This window comes from Callithrix jacchus, chromosome 4 (genome assembly GCF_049354715.1).
Source record: "Callithrix jacchus isolate 240 chromosome 4, calJac240_pri, whole genome shotgun sequence".
NCBI lineage: Eukaryota > Metazoa > Chordata > Mammalia > Primates > Cebidae > Callithrix > Callithrix jacchus.
In genome coordinates, this window is record NC_133505.1 from 174,328,653 (window position 1) to 174,353,700 (window position 25,048).

The window sequence follows — 25,048 nt, forward strand, 5'->3', positions numbered from 1 at the left end:
GTACTCCCCTCCCTGTGTCCATGTGTTCTCATTTTTCATCACCCACCTATGAGTGAGAATATGCGGTGTTTCATTTTCTGTTCTTGTGTCAGTTTGCTGAGGATGATGTTTTCCAGATTCATCCATGTCCCTACAAACGACACGAATTCATCATTTCTGATTGCTGCATAATATTCCATGGTGTATATGTGCCACATTTTTCCAATCCAGTCTATTATCAATGGGCATTTGGGTTGATTCCAGGTCTTTGCTATTGTAAACAGTGCTGCAATGAACATTCGTGTACATGTGTCCTTATAGTAGAACGATTTATAGTCTTTTGGATATATACCCAGTAATGGGATTGCTGGGTCAAATGGAATTTCTATTTCTAAGGCCTTGAGGAATCGCCACACTGTCTTCCACAATGGTTGAACTAATTTACACTCCCACCAACAGTGTAAAAGTGTTCCTTTTTCTCCACATCCTCTCCAGCATCTGTTGTCTCCAGATTTTTTAATGATCGCCATTCTAACTGGCGTGAGATGGTATCTCAATGTGGTTTTGATTTGCATCTCTCTGATGACCAGTGACGATGAGCATTTTTTCATATGATTGTTGGCCTCATATATGTCTTCTTTCGTAAAGTATCTGTTCATATCCTTTGCCCACTTTTGAATGGGCTTGTTTGTTTTTTTCCTGTAAATCTGCTTGAGTTGTTTGTAAATTCTGGATATCAGCCCTTTGTCAGATGGGTAGACTGCGAAAATTTTTTCCCATTCTGTTGGTTGCCGATCCACTCTAGTGACTGTTTCTTTTGCCGTGCAGAAGCTGTGGAGTTTCATTAGGTCCCATTTGTCTATTTTGGCTTTTGTTGCCAATGCTCTTGGTGTTTTGTTCATGAAGTCCTTGCCTACTCCTATGTCCTGGATAGTTTTGCCTAGATTTCCTTCTAGGGTTTTTATGGTGCCAGGTCTTATGTTTAAGTCTTTAATCCATCTGGAGTTAATTTTAGTGTAAGGTGTCAGGAAGGGGTCCAGTTTCTGCTTTCTGCACATGGCTAGCCAGTTTTCCCAACACCATTTGTTAAACATGGAATCCTTGCCCCATTGCTTGTTTTTGTCAGGTTTATCAAAGATTGTATAGTTGTATGTATGTTGTGTTGCCTCCGGTGCCTCTGTTTTGTTCCATTGGTCTATATCTCTGTTTTGGTACCAGTACCATGCTGTTTTGATTACTGTAGCCTTGTAGTATAGTTTGAAATCCGGTAGTGTGATGCCCCCTGCTGTGTTCTTTTTGCTTAGAATTGACTTGGCTATGCGGGCTCTCTTTTGGTTCCATATGAAGTTCATGGTGGTTAATACTGTATTTTAAAAGAAAGTACTGCAGACCCGTGATCTGGTAGTTATTTTCGCTGAAGAAAGAACGTTATACTGAGTTTTCAAGTTGAAAAGTGAGTCAACTTAAAAAAGTAGAAGATAAATAATGCTGTATATGTTAAGAAAATATGGCTGAAATTATGGTGATGGAAGAAGTGAGTGAAGTTGGAGAGCTACAGAGCATGAATCACACATCCTAGATGATCGTGTGTCCCCTGTGGGTGTGAAACTCGGAGCTCACCGTAGGGGCTGTGGATGGTACCCCACTGCACCTCGACGCGCCTGTACCTATCCCAGCATCGGCGTGAGGGAGCAACTCGGCACAGTCCTGTCGGCACTCGGGAGAAAAGCATTACGCACAAGACGTGCAAGTGAAGGCGGCCTCGGATTTCCACCGCGCAGCGCGGGGCACCGGAGCCTGAGGAACGGCACAGGCCAGGGAGGAGGGGAAGCGTGGCCCTCGGAGCCCAGGCCAATCCCGCTGCGTAGACAGGCTTGTTATGTTTCACGTCGCATTCCCGCCTGCTGTCAGTGAAGAGAACTGAACCAAAAGCAGTAGGAATTCTGTCGAAGGTGTGAGAGTGTACAGAGTGTCCACCTTCCTGGGAAAATGAACCACAAAAAGCAAAGATTAGCTCAAAAATGTAAAAGACCCACTACACAAATGCTGACCAAGTCCACCAAGGCTGGTTAAAATAAGTGGTATCAGAAACTTCTAAACATAAAGAATTAGCCGGGCGTGGTGGCAGGCACCTGTAATCCCAGCTACTCAGGAGGCTGAGGCAGGAGAATAGCTTGGGAGGCTGAGGTTGTAGTGAGCTGAGATCGTGCCACTGCACTCCAGCCTGGGCAACAGAGCAAGACTCCATCTCAAAAAAAAAAAAAAAAGAAAGAAAGAAAGAAAAGAAAAGAAACTTCTAAACCTGTTTATGAGACTCAGTTCCTATAAAATCTACAAAATAAAAATTTGACTAAAGAAACGATCAGGCAGAGGAACCCCAGGTTAGATGACGGGAGCGTGAGGAGAGGAGGCGTTCTTCCCCTGAAACCCACGCGCACACCACGTCTCACGGAGCGATACTTCACAAATATGGTAGCTCATTATTTTGAAAAGCTTATACATATACAGTCGTAAAACTTAAAATCAGATGCGTGACCTTGTAAAACGACAGAGGTAGCGACAGCAGGGAACACAGTCCTTCACAACTGCCAGGGTGAGATATGTCACCTGGTACCGCAAAGAAAAAAGACCAGAAAAAAGATGCACGACGTGAAAAATGAGCTCCGTGGTTAGAGAGCAGTTTGCTCGCGCTCGCCAGTTCTGAAACCTATAATTGTTCCTGTCACCGCACTTTTAACCGTGTTTTCTCCCACACACAGCATTATTTGTCTTATACATTTTTTTAAGTTGACTCATTTTTCAACTTGAAAACTCAGCAAAGCATTTTTCTTAAGTAAAAATAATTGCCAAAGCATGGGCCTGCAGCACTTTCTTTAAAAATATAGTACTTTTTCCCCTAATATCCATTAAAATCAAACTATTCGGTCTGCATGACCTGAAATGATTTCTCAAAACAGCAGTGATATGCCTTCCACACCTGGGAAACACTTGGCAGCTACTTAATTAATAATATTTGGTAAGTGTAACTTATTCGCTTTCTATTTATCATAGATTGAAAAGAACAAGGGCCTGGCATGGCGGCTCACACCTGTAATCCCAGCACTTTGGGAGGCCGACGCTGGTCGATCATTTGAGGTCAGGAGTTCAAGACTAGCGTGGCCAACGTGGTGAAACCCCATCTCCACTAAAAATACAAACATTAGCTGGGCGGTAGTGCCACACCCCTGTAATCCCAGCTACTCAGGAGGCTGAGGCAGGAGAATTGCTGGAGCCTGGGAGGCAGAGGGTTGCAGTGAGCCTAGATTGCGCCACTCCACTCCAGTCTGGGTGACAGAGTGAGACTCCGTCTGAAAAAAAAAAATTCGATGGTTTTAGCAATTATGTGGCTTTTGAAATGTAAAACTTTAAAATCAGAATGACAATCAACCATTAAGAAGTGTGACAAGCCAAAAGTGTACACAAAAGCACTTCCACTGCAACAGTCAGGTTTCACCTAATGAACCTAATGATGGGCACATCCTGAGGAATGCATCATTAGCAGTGTGCCGACACACACCTGGGTGAGCAGCCGGCTACACGCCCGGGCTGCACGGTGGAGCCTGCTGCCCTAGGGCTGCAAACCCGTGCCCTGTGTGACTGGCCGGAGTACTGCCAGCAACTGCAATGCAATGGTCAGTGTGTGCCTATCTAAACATAACAAAGGTGCAATAAAAAATACAGCTGCACCGGAGTGGGGCACCTACCATGACTGGAGCTTTCGGGCTGGATGCCGCCCTGGGCGAGTCCGTGAGTGAGCGGAGAGCGAACGTGAGGGCCGGCACGTGACCGTAGCTGCTGTGGACTCAACAGTGCACACTCACGACAGACCACATTCATGCAAAACAGTTTTCTCCCTTAAATGATAGGTTGACCTTGGGTTACTGTAACATTTTTAGGTTATAAACTTTCAACTTTTTTTTGACTTTTTGACTCTTTTATAACGCTTTGCTTAAAACACAAACACATTCCACACCTGTCCCAAATTACTTTCTTCATATTCTCATTCTATCAGCTTTTCTCTATTTTTAAATTTAACTTTTAAAATGTTTTTGTTAAAAACAAAGACATAAACGCACGTTATCACTGTCTTCCAGCTCCACATCTGGTCCCACTGCATGGTCTTCAGGGGCAAAGACACACACAGAGCAGTCGCCTCCTGTGATGGCAACGCCTTCCTCTGGACACCTCCCGCACGACCTGCCTGCGGCTGCTTCACAGCTGACTTTTTCTCTACTGCATGGGGGGAGCACACTCTCAAATAACAGTAAAATATCTAGTATAGTACATCATCATATCAAGCACAATGTGCTGTCCACACTGTGCGAGCCACACATTTACACAACCGGTAACGCGGTGGGATTGCTTCCACCAGCACCACTGCAGACGCATGAGGAATGTCGTTCGTGACACACCAGGCAACAGAAGGCTTCCAGCTCCTGATCATCCCAAAGGCCCAGCACTCGCGATGCCAGCCGTCACGGACAGAGGCTTTTAAGATGCTCACGGCTGCACAAGGAATGAGAGTCTCACTGCTTGCTCCTGTGGCCTGCTGGACCCCCCAGGGAGTGTGTAGTCACGGGCCCACTCCACAGTGTGTATAGAGACATCACTACACGGTGTGTGTGTTGTCACGGACCCGCCCTGAGGAATGCAGGTGTTCATGGACGCACTCCACAGTGTGTGGTCACAGACGCCCCGCAGTGTGTGTGGTCACGGAGACGCCCCGCAGTTGTGTGTGGTCACATATGCCCCGCAGTTGTGTGTGGTCACATATGCCCCGCAGTGTGTGTGGTCACGGAGACGCCCCGCAGTGTGTGTGGTCATGGAGATGCTCCACAGTGTGCATGTGGTCACAGATGCCCCACAGTGTGTGTGGTCACAGAAACACTCCACAGTGTGCGTGTGATCACAGACGCCCCGCAGTGTGTGTGGTCACATATGCCCCGCAGTTGTGTGTGGTCACGGAGACGCCCCGCGGTGTGTGTGGTCACGGAGACGCCCCGTGGTGTGTGCGTGATCACGGAGACGCCCCGCGGTGTGTGCGTGATCACAGAGACGCCCCGCGGTGTGTGCCTGGTCACAGAGGCACCCCGCAGTGTGTGTGATCACGGAGACACCCCGTGGTGTGTGTGTGTCACGGAGACGCCCCGCCGTGTGTGTGTGTCACAGAGACGCCCCGCAGTGTGTGTGGTCACGGAGACGCCCCGCGGTGTGTGCATGATCACGGAGACGCCCCGCGGTGTGTGCCTGGTCACGGAGACACCCCGCGGTGTGTGTGATCACAGAGACACCCCATGGTGTGTGTGTGTCACGGAGACGCCCCGCCGTGTGTGTGTGTCACAGAGACGCCCCGCGGTGTGTGTGGTCACGGAGACGCCCCGCGGTGTGTGCATGATCACGGAGACGCCCCGCGGTGTGTGCCTGGTCACGGAGACACCCCGCGGTGTGTGTGATCACGGAGACACCCCGTGGTGTGTGTGTGTCACGGAGACGCCCCGCGGTGTGTGTGGTCACGGAGATGCCCCGCGATGTGTGTGTGGTCATGGAGACGCTCCACAGGGCCTATATTTCCAATGAGGAAGGCAGGCACGTTCATGGCAGAGCTCAGCTCCAGAAGGCCTGGGCCTGGCTGTCAAGGAACCGGGCTCAGACACACTTGGCCTGTGGAGGGCTGACCCTCGGCTCCCGGCCTCACACTCCCTCGTGCCCCACTGTCAGCAGCCTTTTAAGACATTTCGGGCCCCAAACCTGCTGCTCTCCCAGGCCTGTCCCAGCCACACCAGCCTCCGTTTCCGAGCAAGCCAGGCCCTGAGTGTTCCACGCTGTCGGTAGCTGCCCCCGCCCCCACGATTCCTCCCTCCTAGGATGGTTTCAAGCAGGTGTCTCCATCTCCCACAGAGCCCAAATGCCCAGGGAAGGCAGAGCCTCTCTCAGTGGACGGAGCTCGCCTCTGGAAGGCAGCCCCAGTTCCTAGCCCCGACACTGACTCAACCCTGGGAGTGGAGGGGAAAGGAGGGGTTTCAGAGAGACACCTCCAGTTCTGGAGAGACTCCTCCTGGTTCCACAGAGACTCCCCTCAGCTTTGGAGAGACTCCTCCCAGTTCCAGAGAGACTCCTCCCAGCTCCAGGAATGCATCCGACTGTGGCTGGCTTGTTTTCCTCTGGCCACTTTTAGGCCCCTGGGTGAGGGTTCCCCCAGCAGTTGAAGCCACAGCACCGCAGCCCCAGCAGACCCCAGGGTCGGCCCAGAGCCCCTGCTGGGGTCAGCCTGAGGCCCGCCCACCCCTGGCAGCTGTCGCAGGTCCTGTTGCTTCAGACCACTGTACACCAAACTGCTGGTTTTACCGCCATATGCACAGCACCCAGACAGCTTGAAATACTCTCACTGGTCTTGACAAGAGGCTTCAGGAAGCTTCCAGAAGAGTGAATTCCTTCTGTCTCTTCACACGGTAGGTCCGACGTTTCCTCTTCAGAGGGGCCTTCTCTGAACCCCTTGCAGGGAAAGCCCAGTTTGTTTTGTGTCTCCACCACCCACACAGAGAAGGGAGGCCTCGAGGGGTGCTGGGTTGTCCTCTCCGACCACAGAATCCTCACAGCCCTGAACTAGCACGGCCCAGGAAGGACCACACCAGAAATCGACTTTCTCTTCTTGGTTATTTCTTTCTTTAATATGAATTGCAAACAAATTTGTAATTACAAGAGTACTAACAAATCTTTTTATTAAGAGGCACGTACACACTTTGCAGCTTCCAGGTGACTGAGTTTGTTGGTTCCATTTTTCAGAAGGCCGTCGCACGACACTGGAGAGCAGCCCGCAGCTGCCGAGCAGCAGGAGGAGGAGTGCCAGGCCACAGTATAGAGCATGGGATGCGCCAGCCACAGAGAACACACACGGGAGGAGTGCCAGGCCACAGCAGGGCGCATGAGGCACCAGCCACGGAGAACATACACAGGAGGAGTGCTGGGCCACAGCACCATGCACAGGACGCGCCAGCCATGGAGAACACACATGGGAGGAGTGCTGGGCCACAGCACAGCACGCATGAGGCACCAGCCACGGAGAAACACACGGGAGGAGTGACGGGCCACAGCACAGCACGCATGAGGCACCAGCCACGGAGAAACACACGGGAGGAGTGCCAGGCCACAGCAGGGCGCATCAGGCGCCAGCCACGGAGAACATACACGGGAGGAGTGCTGGGCCACAGCACCATGCACAGGACGCGCCAGCCATGGAGAACACACACAGGAGGAATGCCGGGCCACAGCACAGCACGCATGAGGCACCAGCCACGGAGAAACACACGGGAGGAGTGCCAGGCCACAGCAGGGCGCACGAGGTGCCAGCCACGGAGAACATACACGGGAGGAGTGCTGGGCCACAGCACCATGCACAGGATGCGCCAGCCATGGAGAACACACATGGGAGGAGTGCCGGGCCACAGCACAGCACGCATGAGGCACCAGCCATGGAGGAACACACAGGAGGAGTGTCAGGTCACAGCACGGCGCACGGGAGGACCAGCCACGGAGGACACACACGGGAGGAATGCCAGGCCACAGCACAGCATGCATGAGGCACCAGCCACGGAGAACACACACGGGTGGAGTGCCAGGCCACAGCATGGTGCAGGAGGCACCAGCCACGGAGAACACACACGGGAGGAGTGCCAGGCCACAGCACGGCATGTGGGAGGTCCCAGCCATGGAGAACACACACGGGAGGAGTGCCAGGCCACAGCATGGTGCACAGGAGGTGCCAGCCATGGAGAACACACAAGCACACGGCTGGTGGCGGGAGCAGCACGTGGTGCATTGCCTTCAAGAACAGAAGTGCAGACCCAGCAGGGCACGCTCAGGCTTGGTTATTCAGAGGCTCTGAACAGCTCAGGCAGCCAGGCCTCTGGGTGGAGAGAGACTGCGACGGTCCCTTGGCCACATTCAGATCTGACCTTGGCCAGTGGAAGAGGAAGGGATGGGTCCTCTTGGGCTGTTTTCTCAGGGACCAGCAAACCTCGCCTGGGCCCTGTCCACATATGTCCCCATGAATATCAACACCAGAATTGGGCCCCCCGAGCCCCCCAGGCTGGTGCCTGCAGCTGGAGGAGACAGACACCCACCACAGCACGTGAACTCCATGCAACCGGAGTCAAAATGAAAACCCGTTTCTTCCACAGCCACGGAGGAAGCATTTCACATGATGAAGCTTTGTGCCGCTGCTGATGAGTGAAGCAGAATTCTCCGTCCGTGGGACCAGCCCAGCTTCTAGAAGGCAGCTGGGTAGGTACAGGGCGGGGAAGCTGCCACCCGCTTTGACCCAGGGCCTCCAGCTCTAAGAACACATCCTGAGGAAAGAGGTAAAGTGCACATAAACAAAAATATTATGTATCGACATGTTTATCACACTAGTATTTTAAAAAGTCAAATATCAGAAATTGGAATGCTTATACAAATTTTCAGCTACACAAATAACCAGTATTCATACGTTATTACACTGACATTTAAGAAGTGTTTATTAAAATGAAAAGCATACCCTTAAATGAAAACACTTATGTACTGCGTAATGTCTATGCTTGAAAAAGGAGTATATAGAAAAATAAAGGCACAAAACATGCCTGCCAAGAGTTAACGACACTTTTCTCTGCAGGGCAGACTTCTGGGTGATTTTCTGCACTTCACACGTTTTAATGCGTTGGAATATTCCATGCTGAGGGTATCTGTAGTTGCTGCTGTTTCTATTATCGGTTATCTATTGCCACAGTGGTAACCCCACGACATGACCACAAACCTCTGAGCCTGTAACCGCAGCCGCTGGCTCTGCTCCCGTCTAGGTGGTGTTGGGACAGGGCTGCAGTCTGAGCTGGCGCGGAAGAGAATAAACGTGTCTGCTCGGCCGGGTTGGCTGGGTGACCCTGCGGAGCTTTGCTGAGCCCCCTCACACCCCAGCTGGGCCCCACGGAGACTCAGGGCCACAGGCAGGTGCCCGTGACAGTACAGGGCTTTGTGGGAACTGCGAGACTCACACAGCTGAGGCCTTGGCTGGGCAAAACCCCCCATCCTACTGGCCAAAGCAAGTCAGTCAGAGGCCGCCCGGCCTCCAGGGGCAGAGAAAGAGCCCCTGTTGGTGAGAAGAGCTGCTGTTTGCTGCAGGGATGGGGCGGCAGGATGAGGGGCCGCAGCCAGGTTTACATCAGTTCATGATTTGGACCTGGGTGCCACTCTCTACAACTGTTCCCACCATAGCCTGAAAACCCAGATATTTGCTGCCTCGGTTTCCCTGGCAGTAGGGTAGTCACGTGGCCATCTCTGGCCAAGGAGATCAAGGATGAGTCCAGATGGGTGAGAATCTGGGAATCACTCTTCCTCCACTTAAAAAAAAGGAAGACACGAGACACCCCCAGCCCCCACCACAGCCGCCTCCCTGTGCTCAGCCTTCTCACATGGCCCTGTGAGGGAGGCCATGAGGCCCCAACGCAGGTGGGGACGCGCACCTGGAGGAGCCAGGAGAACAGTCCGGAGAGTGTCCTCCAGAGCTTTAGGGGAGAAATCGACGCCCATGGCTGAAGCCGTGGTGAGGCCTCGGTGCCTCTCAAGACACAGCACAGCCTGCATGTCCGTCCAGGAAGGCATAACTAAAGACGAAAGCATTTCAATTCGAAACGGATAAGTCAAAAGTCTTATAAAAATGGGAAGCTCTAACTTATCACAACATAACGCAGAAGCTGCTTGACAGTTTAAAAGTTGCTCCCCAGACAGCAGCATACTCAGCTGAAGGGTACGCCGGCTGACACGCTGCCCTGACCGTTTCATGCTCTAAGTCTGCAGAAAGTGACTACATGGTGCAAACATCTTACACAGCTCCTCGCCCACGGAGATTCCCGTGAAGACACAGGCAGGCTGGCATCGGGGCAGACAGGGAAAGTCGGTGGCAGGGAAGGGGCTTCACGTTTTTCTCTCATAGGAAAAAAGGAGCAAAACTACTCTCTGAAACGGAAACGAACACGGTGCCTTAAGGTTGCTTTATTTTCAAGTAGAAAATGGTCTCAAGAATTGCAAAGGGAAAGAAAGGCAGGGTTTGCTGAGCGGGGTATCACATCAAGGACCCCAGTCATCCGGGGAAAGTTGGCCCTGCCCAATTCCCACGTAACCTGTCGCTGCAGAGATGGTGTGATGAGTGAACTCCGGTGTACCTGAGGCCTGGGAAGCTGGCTCAGAAGCAGCAGCTCAAATGCCACACATGTGCCAGCTGCAGCATTTTGCTAAATATGCTATCAAGATGCCCCATGGCAAAAAGAAAAGAGCTTAGCCTGTGATGGGGAGGGTGGAAGAGCCCCCACAATGCCCAGGGGGAGGCTGAGCCTCTGCAGACTTCTTGACAGGCAGGGCCAGGGTCTGCGTTTGTGTCCTGACAAAGCAGGAGGAGGGTGCCGAGGTTGGCCAGATGGGCAGGTTTCACCTGAAACAGAATCCACAGGGTGGAGTTGCTTGGCACTGGGCTCCTTCCTGAATACCCTCCAGGCGAGAGGTCTAGGGCCGCTGGGCACCCCTAGTGATCCCAGCAAGGCAGCAGGAGCACCAGCAGGACTCAGCACCGACTTCCCGGATTCAGAAACCACCAAGAATCATGAAACATCTACGTATTCACCGAGGACGCAAACGGGGTTGCATCCCCCTCCGGGAAGCTCCCGGAAATCTTCCTGCAGCCTAGAAAATGTTACCTGAACCGCCGCAGGAAGATCCCGGGGCCAAGGCAGGATTCCCGCTCCATGGAGCCCCCAGACCCCCAGGCTCCCACCCACACTGCCCTAGGCTGCCCTGGACCCATGGAGGGCCCGGGTACATTCCACAGCGCAGTGCTGCATCCAGGGAGGGCCATCCCAGGCCCAGCATCCTCGGGTGGCACCTGTTGAATTTCATTTTGATGATGCTTTCCTTCCAGGGCAGTAACTTCCATACGTTTTCCGTGGCGTGTTTCCGTGGCCCAGGTCCAGGAATAGACTAAGCAGGGGGGTGTCTGGCGTCCACCCAGCAGCCTGTGAACGACTTACACCTCCCCCGTCCCACAGGAACCTTGCACCTCTGCAGGATGCAGGCCCACGGGAGTGGGGGCAAGGAGAAGGGCAGGAGAGGCACAGAAGGGAAGGCCCACTACCCTCCAACCCACCCCAAGGCAATTTCCATTGTCAGTTTCAGGCTGGGAAGGGAGGGAGAGGGGACAAGGAAGGGGTCCCAAGAGGAACAGCCACAGGGGAGAAAGGAAAGGAGGCAACACTTCCAGCAGAATTGCTCAGTAGGGGAAAGACCCCTTTCCTCACCCGTCCTAGGTTCACGGCTGAGGCTTCTATCACGAGAGACAGATGGACAAGAGGAAACTGCACATTTTACTTCATTTAAATTTTATGCGATGCAGGAGCCTTCATACGGAAATGCCAACCCAAAGAAACAGGCGAGCCTGAGTGTGTTTCATAGGAGGTTTGGCGAAAACGGGGCGGTGGTGAGAAAACCCGAGTGTGTGTCACGGGAGGTTTGGTGAAAATGGGGTGAGAAAGAATGAATGACGCGGTGTGATCTGTTGGCAGCAAACCGGGAGGCCCTTCAGCTTTCGAGCTAAGGACACTCCGCTCCTCCAGACAGGGTGGCCACCTCTCACAGGCAGGGGGCTCCTAGACCAGCTTCCGGGGAGAGCCACAGTCCTGCCTGGCTCTTATGACCTAAATCATGAGAGGAGGCAGGAAGGTGAGTGTGGCTTCCCGCTTCTGCACTTTTCTCAAATTCCTTAGCTGAAAATATCAGGGTGGGGTGTCCTGTCCTGAACCTCATCACGCATCATACCGCACAGCCTATGAACCAGCTGGGCAGCTGCCATACAGCACAGCTCAGAGGCCAGGGCGGCCGCTCCCATCCATGTGGAGAGACAGCGCTCATGGGAACCAGTGGGCAGGGCTCCTGGGCCAGCCCCAGCTCCTGACAAGGCTCCAGCTGGGGGGCAGCTCTCAGGTCCAGGGTGCCGCTGGGTGCCTGGCACAGAGCTAAGCCCTAGATATTCGTCATCCTGACCCAAAGCTCTCCAACCTCCACATAACCTCCCAGATGCACTAGTGAAGGTCCTGCGGAGAGGGGAGGGGTTATTTTTAAAAAGAAAAGGAAAAACACAAGCAGGAACACTGAGGGCAATGTCACCATCAAATGTTTCCCTGGGGCTCCAGCCAGCTGTGTGGACTCCTGTACGGGGGTCACGTGGCAACTTCAGGTTCTTCCGTATTCCTGTCTCCTCTCACGGAAGCTTATCACAGAGACAGCGCGGGCGAGCAATGACCTCCTCCTAATTGCCATCACATCTTGGCACCTTCCATGCAGCTGGAGTCACATAAATGTGCACCAAAGATCTTCGCAATGCACACTTTTTATGAATAATGAATGGGAGTCATGGACACGAGTGCTTGCCAGGCACAGACACTAGAAGTTTCCATTCCCCACTCAGGCGTGATGGCAACCCCAGCTTCTTCGCTGGGTCTTTCCTGGTGCATTCTGCAGGCATGCAGCCTGCGCCGTAGGTGAGTGTGCACGCAGCTCCCACACCCGAGAGCCAGCTCCTTCTCCGTGTTTCAAGGAGACCCTGCCAAGGAAATGAAGTCCTCACCACCTGAAATCTGCATGAAAGGAAAGAAGAAAACTAAAATGCTAGAAAGTCGGTTGGAAATTTAAGTATAATGATGGGTTTCAGGGGAGTTAGATATCGTTCTGAACTTTTACAATTCTCAATATGACGACATGATTATACACTAGGGGAACAATCAATGTGACAAAACCAGAACTAATCAGAAATGTCAGGTGTTGATGTGCAAAATGAATAATGTGCACGAAGAAGTCATGTAATTAGAATTTCTCAATAAAAGGTAGAAAGCTAAGTCTAATAAATATTTTTAATAATGACTTTAAATTCTAGTAAGTGATGGCATGGCCCTCTGGGTCACCTAAGTATGGTCTATTAATAGAAATTCACAGAAAAGTGAGGAAGTAGAGAGTAACGGTATCGGAAGGAATGATCTGAATACTTCATTTCGGTGTTTTGCAGTTGGGGTTTGCTGCAGCGGAGGACAACAGGCATCTGAGGGAAAAAGGAATTTGGCTCCACACTGGCTTCTCCAACAAGCCGTGTAATTACCCTGAGCCTGTGTGCTCCTGTGCACGTGGAGATGACTCCGGGAGCAGAGCTGAATGAAATGCAGAAGGTGGCTCCTCTTTCCCTCCTTGAGGGTTGCCTGCAGCCGAGGTTACTGAACAAAGTCCTTTATTTTTGCTGTAACTCCTATTTGTAAAGCTTTTCACTTCTGGCTATTTTCCCAGCCCAAGTAGCTACCCAATTTATGCAACAGACATCACCCAGAAGTGTCTTTCCATTTCAGCTTGCCACGGCAGGCACACTGCCACCGTCTCCCAGGGTGGTGGCATTCCCGCGTCCAGGGTGAGAGACCCAGTCACAGAGCCTTTGTGCCAATGGTGGACTTAGGATGGGATCCCAAGCCTTCGGCTCTAAATCCACAGCTTGTTTCCACAATAACTCACTTGCTCAACTGGCACAGATGTGTCCGTTCAGTGAATGTGTGTTGTCCACTAGGCACTGGCCACGGCGGTTAATGAAGAGAATCAAAGCCCTTCCTTCATGGAATCTGCATTCCTGCAAGAGAACCAGATAAGGAGCAGGAAGTAAGCACACGACGTAGGGTGTGAAGGGTGACGATAAAGCCCGTGGAGGTGCCAGGGAGAGCTGCGATTTGAAATGAAGCGGCCAGGGCGGGCCTCACCGGAAGCCACAGCTGAGCAGTGGGGCTGAGGGGAGACAGGCTTCCAGGAGGACCCTTCCAGGGAGAAGGAGGTGAGCGTGGAGAGGTGGGGCCTGGGGAGCCGCCTGTTATCCTGAAAGAGAGTGAGTCATTGTGGGGATCTCCTTCCTGAGAATAAGCAGAGGTTAAGCAGGGAGACTGAGAAATACAAGCCCGTTGCATAACAGAGGGGGAATGAGGATGGCTGGGACCTGCGGGGAAGCTGGAAGCAGCAGCAGGCTCTGGGTCTGAACTGTGAACGGGGAGACAGGATTTCCTGACATGCTGGATGTGGGCGTGGAGAAGGAAAGGGGCCAGGGTGTCTGCTGGGTTGGAAGTTCCTCCCCTGGACAGGCTGGGATAGGGAAGCTGGGTGCAGGTCCTGGGTTGGTGCCAGCAGAGCCAACCCTCTCCCATGGCCCCCACTGCCTGCTGGCTTCCAACCACCGCCAGCACTCACGGCTCTCCGTGCCTCAGAGCTGGCTTGACTCTGCCAGGCCAGGTACACTGCCAGGGCTGGGAAGTAGATGGCAGGTGGCACTGGCTGGGGAGGCAGGGAACACCTGTGAGCCCTCCCACCAGGGGGTCTGAGATGGGGTTCAGAAGACAGGTCCAGAACAGAAGGGCCTCAAGGTCATTAATGCATTCAGGGGTTTAACCCGCAAGCCTGACAAGACCACAGAGAGGGGAAAAGAAAGGCCCCAAGGACTGAGGCCTGGACCACAGCCACCACAAGAAGTCGAAGAACCCAAAGGGGCAGCAGAGGAGGCAGAGGTGGCCAGGCATGTGGCAAACCAGCAGGAGCCCTGGAGGGCAGGGCACAGAAGCCACACGGGCAGGGGTGGACGGGCTTACCAATCTCTGGCCCGCACTTCAGCCCACTGCGTCTTGGGCTGCACTTTTACTACTGACCCAAGTCCAGGGATCCAGGACCCCGCCCACATGAGCTATGTGAAGCAGGTGACTACTTACAGGTAGGCATCGAGGAACCGCGGGAGCCCAGGGCTCATAGCCCGCCAGTCCCCCAGGCTCAGGGAGGTGGCCAGGGCAGAGAGGTCTCACCTGACTGTGCCCCACTTGCACTCTGGCTGAGAACCCCAGAAAGTAGCCCACCTTGGGTTTTATACCTGGGGGTTCCAGGACTCACTGGGATAAAGCGGGCAAGGCCATCCTGGGTTTGGACAGGCTGGGACAGGGTGAGGCCACTGCAGCCAGCCCCTCCCATCTCAGGACATGGATTCCCAGCACATTCTGCAGTGACTCAGGGGAACACAATGAGAGAGAGGGAGGGCTGGGTCTGTCCGAGGCCAGGCAGGGGTCTCCAGGGCCAGAGACCTGTGTGTCAGATGCTAGTGGAAGTCTCCTGGGAGGAAGGCTAGGAATTGAGCACCGTGAAAATGAGCCTTGTGGAAATGACTTTTACATTTTGAGTTATATTTAAAACACACTAAGGGTCCTTCTCCATATAAAGCCAGACCACAGAAGCGTCCCGTAAACCCTAATAGAACTGAACAATAAGCAGTCAGTGAAAACTGGTTTAGAAACACAGTAGTACCATCCAGGGAATAGAGACTAGCTTCGTGTCATCATCTTGTAATAGTGAAGTCCAGGAAGAAAAAGCGTGGGAAACCACAGCCTCCTGCCCTGAGAAACGGAATCCTGGGGACGAGGGTCCGTGGACATCACTCTGAGCTTCTTCCCAAATACACCTAAATTCCAAAAGAAACACCGGTCAGCAGCTGGAGGACAGTCTCTGCGGCTGAAGCCCTCACCTACCTCTTACCTCCAAGGAGCCCCAGAGATGAGCAGGAGGAGGAGCTGGAGAGGAAAACGAGATGACCGACTGGCCGCACTTATCCAGGGCGGAATATTCCACAGGAGCAGACACATGAGGAGGAGGAAAGAAATGGGAAAGAGAACAAGACCCATGCAGGACCGGGGATCCCGTGGGACATCCCGGGGCAGCTCCCACCCTGCCCCATCCCCCTCTTTCTCAGTTCCCACCAGGATGGGAGGAGCCCACCCAGGGGTCCTTGTCTCTGGCAGAAAACAAACTCCATTCTAAATAGGGGCAATAAACGGAAACCCCAGGGCATTGCCTGCAGAACTGGCTGTAACCTGAACTTGCAAGAGTTCCTCCAGGGTCCCAGAACTGGCAGGAGTTCCTCCACGGTCCCAGAACTGGCAGGAGTTCCTCCAGGGTCCCAGAACTGGTAGGAGTTCCTCCACGGTCCCAGAACTGGCAGGAGTTCCTCCACGGTCCCAGAACTGGCAGGAGTTCCTCCAGGGTCCCAGAACTGGCAGGAGTTCCTCCACGGTCCCAGAACTGGCAGGAGTTCCTCCACGGTCCCAGAACTGGTAGGAGTTCCTCCACGGTCCCAGAACTGGCAGGAGTTCCTCCACGGTCCCAGAACTTGTAGGAGTTCCTCCACGGTCCCAGAACTGGCAGGAGTTCCTCCACGGTCCCAGAACTTGTAGGAGTTCCTCCACGGTCCCAGAACTGGCAGGAGTTCCTCCACGGTCCCAGAACTTGTAGGAGTTCCTCCACGGTCCCAGAACTTGTAGGAGTTCCTCCAGGGTCCCAGAACTGGCAGGAGTTCCTCCACGGTCCCAGAACTTGTAGGAGTTCCTCCACGGTCCCAGAACTTGTAGGAGTTCCTCCACGGTCCCAGACTACTAACAAAATGGCACGAAGAGGAGAGCTTCCAGCTGTACCTTCAAGCCCCACCGGAGCAGGGAGGACACAGAACCCATCCCTCCAAGGGAAGCTGTGCAGTCTGTTTAGGTGGAGAGAAGACTCGCAGGGCTGCCCATGTTGAGGGAGCTCAAAAAGAAGGCAGGCAGGGAGGCAGGCAGGCAGGGAGGCAGGGAGGGTGGCTGGAAGGAAGCGAGGGAGGCAGGCAGGCACAGGAGGACCTGGGCAGAGGACAGCTGAGAGAAAAAACAGAGAAGTCGCATGACAAATACAAAGCTTAAACCTACAGTTGCTTCCGATAGAGAATGATGTGAAAGTTTGCTAAAAATAAAGAGTAAGAAGTCACTGAGAAAAGAATTCAAACATAAAATGAGACAACAGAGTAAAATGCAAAGCCAAGTTGCAGAGATACAGAAACGAATTGAGGCTGCTAATTCTTCATTAGAGAAGTAATACCTTTTATCAGAAGCCACAAGGAGCCGGGTAAACACAGCTAGCCCTGATCTGGTACATGCAGGGAGGACCTACTGACATCCACGGAGAATGCAACGGGAAACACCGGGCAAAGAGAGGAATGTTAACTGGAACCACAGGAATGAGCACCTCTCTCTGCATTTTTATGGGTTTCCAAAGGTGGTCAAAATGACAATTTCACAGGATTCAACCTGATTAAACATGAAGATGAGCCCAGTACAGGCACAACTGGCGTAACTGAAACAGAAATAAAAAGAACAGGAAGGATATATTTACAAAATTGGAACGATATTTCTGAACAAACCAAGTCTGTACCTGCAGATTAAAGGGACATTTTTTCCTGGAGTCACTGAGTCTCTGGGGTGATAAAATGTCATCGAAGTGTCCGGGCCAGGGAAAAGCCACCTCCGAGGCAGAGGCATCCCCCTGCCCAGCTACGCTTATGCCAGCCATTTCAGGTCAGGTGCCAGGTCCTCCTGAGGGAAAAGGCACCCGAGAGTGATGGTGGACCCTTGAACAGCTCGTTCAAGGGGGTGCTAGCAGTGTCGACCCCCCCATTCAATAAAAAATATAACTCTTCATAGCCCATTGACCAAAAGCCTTGCTGATAACACACACGGTCGATAAACAACTATTTGTATGTTATTTACTTTATATACTGTGTTCTTATAATCAAGTGAACTAGAGGAAAGAAAACGTTTTTAGGAGAAACAACGAGGAAGAGAAAAGAGATTCACTATTTAAGCAGAGATGGATGGGCATTAGGTCTTCATTCTCATCGTCTTCACACCGAGGAGGCTGTGGAGGAGGAGGCAGAGGAGGGCGGCAGGGGCGGAAGAAAATCTGTGGATCCGTGGATCCGTGCAGTTCAAACCCCTGCTGTTCAGGGGTCAACTGTACATGGAACCTGCTAAGGGGTATCCTCATCACCACAGCACCCAGGAGCCCTTCTTGATGAAGATACTTGATGAGAAAAATTTAGCTGTACAGCATTTGAACCATAAACGTGTTAGAATTCAGGCCTGAAGAAGCTGGAAGGAAAGAATGCTCAATGTATTGGAATCTGGAAGGGTCTCAGATGAAACACATGGTAATGGTGGCACAGAACAGAATGTAGATGACATAAAATGCAAGTCCGTAAAAATAGTCTAGCCAACAACAGTCGTGGTGGAGGAAGAAAAGTGGGTAGGAGACATGAACTGTGCAAATTCAAGGGGAAGAAACCAACAGAGCTTTTTAAGTTATAACGTTAGATTAAAAATTTAAAAAAAGAGAGAAGTTGACCCTAACCCCAACTTTGTAGCTTAACTTTTTGAATTTTAGATTTTTAGGAAAAACCATTAATATCACTTATGGGAAAAAAAAAGCATCTTCATTCAGCCATTTCCTTCACGTTCAGTTTCAGATTCATTCTCTTGAGTTAAATACAAGCAGTATGAAATCTAATACATGATGTATTTCATGTGTGTGAAATCACTTCCATCTACTCCTCTGGGAGAATATACCCATTGTGAAAGCTCTAAAGTTACGTTTATGAAACATTAGCAGTAGTGATTTCCAAGAAGGCTGGTGATTCCTCAAGACCTATAACCGAACTCCCATTCAGCCCAGCAATACCGTAACCGGATATAGACCCAAAGGAATAGAAATCATTGTGCCATAAAGACACGGACACACGTGCGTTCACAGCCGTGCCATTCTCAATAGCAAAGACATGGAATCCACCTAAACACCATCAGTGGCAGACTGGACTTCAACAGATGTGGTCCACACACACCATGGAGCACTCTGCAGCCGCAGTGGGGAACAAGATCTCGTCTTCTGCAGGAACATGGACAGAGCTGGAGGGCATTATCCTTAGCAGGAGCAGGAAACCAAATCCCACATGTTCTCACTGATAAGTGGAAGGTAAAGGATAAGAACTCATGGACACATAGAGGGGAACAACAGCCACTGGGGCCCATCAGAGAGTGGAGCGCGGGAGGAGGGAGAGAAGCAGAGAAAATAACTACTGGGTACTAGGCTTAGTACCTGGGTGATAAAATAATCTATATGACAAACCCCAAACAGGAGTGTACCTATACAACCAGCCAACACATGTACCCCTCAACCTAAAACAAGAGTCTAAAACAATGGTAGTGATTTCCAGATGATGAGATGGAATAAATGTTTGCCTTTTTTCTTTTTGAGACAGAGTTTCATTCTTATCGCCCAGGCTGGAGTGCAATGGTGCGATTTCGGCTCACCACAACCTCCACCCCCTGGGTTCGAGCAGTTCTCCTGTCTCAGCCTCCCAAGTAGCTGAGATGACATGCATGCACCACCAGCCCTGGCTAATTTTGTGATTTTAGTAGATACTGGGTTTCTCCATGTTGGTCAGGCTGGTCTTGAACTCCTGACCTCAGGTGATCTGCCAGCCTCAGCCTCCCAGAGTGCTGGGATTACAGGTGTGAGCCACCACGCCCAGCCCAATTTTTGCCTTTTTGTACTTTCTGTTTTCTTGATCCACCCCTGCCCCCTGACCCCCACCAACAAACAGATAACATTCTCCTAAGCAATAGGTATTTCCTAATGAGAAGAGAAGTCCCTGATGGCTGCTCCTCACGCCCACCTGGGTCATCTCCTCAGGTGTTTACCGGCTGGGCTCTCCTCCGTCTCCACCGTGTTTCTTTAACACAGACCTTGGCCTCTCCAGCCAGCTGACATAGTCTGGGAAGATGCTCCCTAGTCAAAACTGTCCTTTTGTTAAGCAGAAGACAATAATCACACCAACGGAATAATGATCAGTGAAGAGGGGGCTGGGCCAAATCAGTGTTTAGAATAAAACCCAATGACCAAAAGGACTTCAGTGAAGTAGTGATCGTTCACAGAGGTCTGACCTGGCCACTGGTTCACTTGTCCTCCTGCCTCCACCTCACCTGGGTGCTTGCGCCCGAGGCCACCTGCATAGAACAGGTAATGCACGCTGCGCTGAACCTTCATCCCCTGTGGTCCTGGTGAAACCTTGCTGCGTGCCCTGCACTCAGCTCTGGATACACCACGGCAAATGAAGCAGTCTAGCTAGACAAACAGACTGTCCAGGTAAAGGGGCTGCCGTGTGGAAGCATACAACACACACGGAACCGAGGCGTCCCGCAGGGGGCCGGTCTAAGATGAGTCTGGGATAGTGGAAAGAGGGTGGAGTGGAGAGAAAGAGGAGACAGGGCAGGTGGAACGAGGGAGAAGGTACTCACCCTCAGGGGCTCTCTACCGTGTACGCAATAGCTACTCTTCTCCTTCAGTCACAAAACACCTATACGTTAAAAACACTAAGGTGTCCTTCTTATGAAACTAAATTTCCTGGCTCCTTGGCAATAGAAAGCTGTTGGGTGGGGCTCCCAGGAAAGCCACTTGAAGGGGCAGATTCGGCTGGATGGAATGCAGACACGATGGATACAGCTGCAGCAGCCATTTTGCAACCATGAGGAAACGTGGGGGCCAGAAGCTACACATTGAAGACTGTGGAGCAGAAAGACAGAAAAAGTCTGGATCCCTGATAACCAGCGGTGGGAGTGAGGTGAAGAGCAGCAAGCCAACCCCAGACTGCCTACCTCCGGGTTTAGTCTACGTAAGAGAGATAGCAACCTTTATCCAGCTGAAGATGGTCTTCGATGGGATTTCTGCTACCTGCAGCTGAGCCTAATGCTGAGTGATCAGCTGAGAAGCCCGTAAAAAGTTAGCCATCTTTAGCATGGTCGCTATACTCTGACTCCTCGTCTATCTCCCTTTCCCCACGCTCCTGCAGAATTTATCTTTTGCACTAAATAATTTACTCTGGAATTATATGTATATTAAGTATTTATGAACTGACTGCATGATAGAGTATTCCCATCCTAAAATAGGATCATAAACTCCTTGTGTGGAAATAAACATAATTTATCCAAGCCTAGCTCAGGGCTGAGCGCCGGATAGGTGACATGGTTTGGGCTGTGTCCCCACCCAGGCTCTTCTGGAATTGTACTCTTGTGACTCCCTCCCATGTTGTGGGAGTGGCCTGGTGGGGACACTTGAATCATGGGGGGAGTTTCCCCCGCACTGTCTGGAGGGAGCAAATACGTCTCCTGAGATCTGATGGTTCTATCAGGGGCTTCCGCTATTGCATCTTTGTCATTCTGTCTTTGCCTGCTGCCGTGTAAGATGGGACTTCTCCTCCTTGCCCTCTGCCATGATTGTGAGGCCTCCCAAGTCAGGTGCAACTGTAAGTTCCATTAAACCTCTTTCTTTTGTAAACTGCCCCGTCTCAGTCTGTCCTGATCAGCAGAGTGAAAATGGGCTAATACAACAGGCTGCTCCCTAAGTGCTGGTGGGACTGATATGGCAATGCCCCTTCCTTCATCTGTCCTCTTGGGTACAGTGTGTGCTCACAGGCTGGGGAAAGCGTGTCTAGTGACCTGCTCACAGCCCTGTGATGAGGGTCTTATATCCGTGTATTACAGATGAGGAAGCTGAGGCTCAGAGATGTCTAGTCACAGACCCAGGGTCACTCGGCAGAGCTGAGATTCACAGCCCCGAGCGTCCTGGCCCATCCATGCCACTGCAGGGGCCTCATGGAATTAATGGTGTCCACGCCCCGGGGAACTAGTTTTACTCTGAGGAAGAGGTAGAGGAAGCACACCCCAGCATACCTTGAGGAAGAGGTAGATGAGGCACACCTCGACGTACCTTGAGGAACAGGTGGAGGAGGCACACCTCGGCATACCTTGAGGAAGAGGTGGAGGAGGCACACCTCGGCATACCTTGAGGAAGAGGTGGAGGAGGCACACCTCGGCATACCTTGAGGAAGAGGTGTGCTGGGTGCACATTTCATTAGAGGGTCGGGCCATGAAGACTGTTTTTATTTTTCTCCTTTATGCTCTATCTAAAGCAGATGGAAAGCCTAATTAATTCCCATGCCTTGCCTTGCCAGTCCCAGGCAGTGGTCGCCTCAGAGAAACAGGAGCCTGAGGCCACATGGAATACTATGCAGCCATAAAAAAAAAAAGATGAGATCATGTCCTTTGCAGGGACATAAATGAAGCTGAAAGCCATCATTCTCAGCAAGCTAACACAGGAACAGAAAAGCAAACACTGCATGTTCTCACTCATAAGTGGAAGTTGAACAGGGAGAACACATGGACACAAGGTGGGGAACATCACACACCAGGGCCTGCCGGGTTTTTGATGAAGGGGGAAGGGGAGGGAGCGCATTAGGACAAATACCTAATGAATACGGGGCGTAAAACCTAGATGACAGGTTGACGGGTGCAGCAAACCACCATGGCACATGTACACCTATGGAACAAACCTGCACATTCTGCCCATGTACCCCAGAACTTACAGTAAAATTAAAAAAACAAAAGAAAAGAACCTAAGGCCAGAGGCCGTGGTGTCCTGACAAGCCTCCTGTAGTGAGTATGAGGGCGCCTGAGTCCAGAGAGGACGTGAACCTCCGTCCCTCCTTCCCGCTGCCTGGCAGGCCCCATCTCGGAAGGCAGCAGTTGGATTTGTCCTGTTTAGCCACTGCCTTTCTCCTCCCTCCCAAGCATGAGCTGGAATGTTTGAGTGTCACTGGGGCCTGGCTGCCATCTGGTCGCCTTCCTGGGAACACACGCAACGGGAAGGAGCTGATTTTCTCTCACCCTTCCCTAGCCCAGCCCAGATAAGAGGTGCATGGAGAGGAGGGGTCAGAGGCTCTGCGACCACTCCTTGGCGGCTTCTGCTCTCCAGTCCCATGGGAGCTGCCCTGGGACCACTGTCCCCACCTTTGGCTCTCGCTGTGGTCCACCTCCTGCGGCCTTGTCTGTGCCCCACACAGTGCTGCTGGTGCTGGAGACAAGGCTCTATCTGCTGCCTCTGCACATCTCCCCTGTTCGCCTGCAGCAGTGGCTCAACGAAATATCTGTTGTTTTTCATTAAGTTTTGACACATCCCAAAGAACGCGCCACGACCCCATTACCTGTAGTTCCGGACTCCACACTTCCCGCATGGTCTGGCTCTGAGCCTAGAACACTTTTTTTTAATTAGTATCATTATCACTGGTCATATTATTTCCAGAATGGTCAATTTTCTGCCAAGCTTAAAATTTAATAAGAACCTTTGGAGCAGAGGTTCGAATTCTGTCTCTGCGTCCTCCGGGACCCCTGACACGGATGCCCCATGCCCGTGGAGTTCTGTCTCCCACTCTCTTCCCTCCTTAGGACCACAGCTGGGGCCTGTGGGCCGGTTTACAAAATGGGGGGAAGGAATGTTAGTGCTGGCCCAGAAGAATTCCTTTATAACACAAGGGAAAATAACTCAAACGGCAGAAACTCCTTCCGCAGTGAAAGGCGCAGCCCAGGGCCCCTGACCTGCAGCCCGGAGCCGCTTTGTGGGTTGCAGCTAGATGGGAGTTGGTCCTCTGGTTGTCAGGCGAGGGTGGCGCCGTGGCCCAGGAGTCCTCTCGGTCTTGTCCAGCCAGCGAGGTATCCCTTGCGCTGATTTCTGGCAGTGGACCCCTCTTCCTGCAAGGGGCACAGTGCGAGTCACTTGAGGGGGGCAACTCACCTCCCCCATCACAGCCTTCCACTGGGGACACACCTCCACTCCACAGCCCCCGTTGTGAGTTGAGGGGTGCACACAGGCCATGCCCCTGAAATTCCGCATACAACCCTGAGAAGAGAAGAGGCCTCCCTTTCTCCGGAAAGGAAGATAGCATGACAACAACTGCCGACATGAACAGAAGGAAACCCATCCGCAGAGAGAAGCCTCCGAGACGGGAGTGACAGGCGGCGCAGCGCTGACCTGGGCCCTCAGGTTCAGATTGCCAGATGAGATGCCGGACGCCTGCTTAAAGTGGAATTTTAGATCGAGAATGAAGAGGGGGCATATTTGAACTAGAAAAAAATCCTTTTTATGTGAAATTCAAATGTCACTGGGTGCCCCGCTTCTTTGTTTTGCTTTTTTGTGAAGTCTGGCCTCTCAAACTGGAACCATCCATGCCTGGAGCCAGACACGTCCTGAACTTGCCGGGAAGGAGCAGGGTTTCCTGCACTCCCAGCTGAAGGAGTGTTGCTCGTGGTGTCTGCACAGACAAGCAACGGACGGGAAACCGGCCCGAAGGCGCGCGAAGGCCGAGCATTGCTGCGTTGGCTTCTCATGCAGGAAGAAGCCGCCCCTCCAGAAGGCTTCTGCAGAAAGGTTCAAGTATTTTTTAAAACGGAAGAGGAGGCAGGAAGACAGGGTTTCAAGTGAAAATCATCCCGTGGTAAGAATAAAACCTAATTTTCCTGTCACATGCTACCTGCCAGCTTACATGCTACATGTTGACTCTATCTGCCAGCTTACATGCTACATGTTGACTCTATCTGCCAGCTTACATGCTACATGTTGACTCTACCTGCCAGCTTACATGCTACATGTTGACTCTGCCAGCTTACATGCTACATGTTGACTCTACATGCCAGCTTACATGCTACATGTTGACTCTACATGCCAGCTTACATGCTACATGTTGACTCTATCTGCCAGCTTACATGCTACATGTTGACTCTACATGCCAGCTTACATGCTACATGTTGACTCTACATGCCAGCTTACATGCTACATGTTGACTCTGCCAGCTTACATGCTACATGTTGACTCTATCTGCCAGCTTACATGCTACATGTTGACTCTGCCAGCTTACATGCTACATGTTGACTCTATCTGCCAGCTTACATGCTACATGTTGACTCTGCCAGCTTACATGCTACATGTTGACTCTATCTGCCAGCTTACATGCTACATGTTGACTCTGCCAGCTTACATGCTACATGTTGACTCTGCCAGCTTACATGCTACATGTTGACTCTACCTGCCAGCTTACATGCTACATGTTGACTCTGCCAGCTTACATGCTACATGTTGACTCTATCTGCCAGCTTACATGCTACATGTTGACTCTGTCTGCCAGCTTACATGCTACATGTTGACTCTATCTGCCAGCTTACATGCTACATGTTGACTCTGCCAGCTTACATGCTACATGTTGACTCTATCTGCC

At 51.8% G+C, this 25,048-nt stretch overlaps 1 protein-coding gene across 3 annotated transcripts in view; it reads right to left on the minus strand.

The window, feature by feature from the left end:
• Positions 1-6,667: 6,667 nt before the first annotated feature.
• LOC118153048 (uncharacterized) overlaps positions 6,668-25,048 on the minus strand; it is a 30,091-nt gene continuing 11,710 nt past the window's right edge. For 2 of the 3 annotated variants that reach the window (XR_013534973.1, XM_078370868.1), the window contains 8 exons: positions 15,625-23,528; positions 15,397-15,550; positions 13,824-13,935; positions 13,585-13,696; positions 9,873-12,668; positions 9,510-9,650; positions 8,807-8,878; positions 6,668-8,363 (listed from right to left, as the gene is read on the minus strand). Coding sequence is in view for 1 of the 3 variants with exons in the window: in XM_078370868.1 (XP_078226994.1) it covers positions 13,680-13,696; positions 13,824-13,935; positions 15,397-15,550; positions 15,625-15,770 (429 nt within the window). In the remaining 2 variants the exon portion in view is untranslated. The remainder of the gene's footprint in view (positions 8,364-8,806; positions 8,879-9,509; positions 9,651-9,872; positions 12,669-13,584; positions 13,697-13,823; positions 13,936-15,396; positions 15,551-15,624; positions 23,529-25,048) is intronic. The other variant, XR_013534972.1, reaches the window with a different exon arrangement.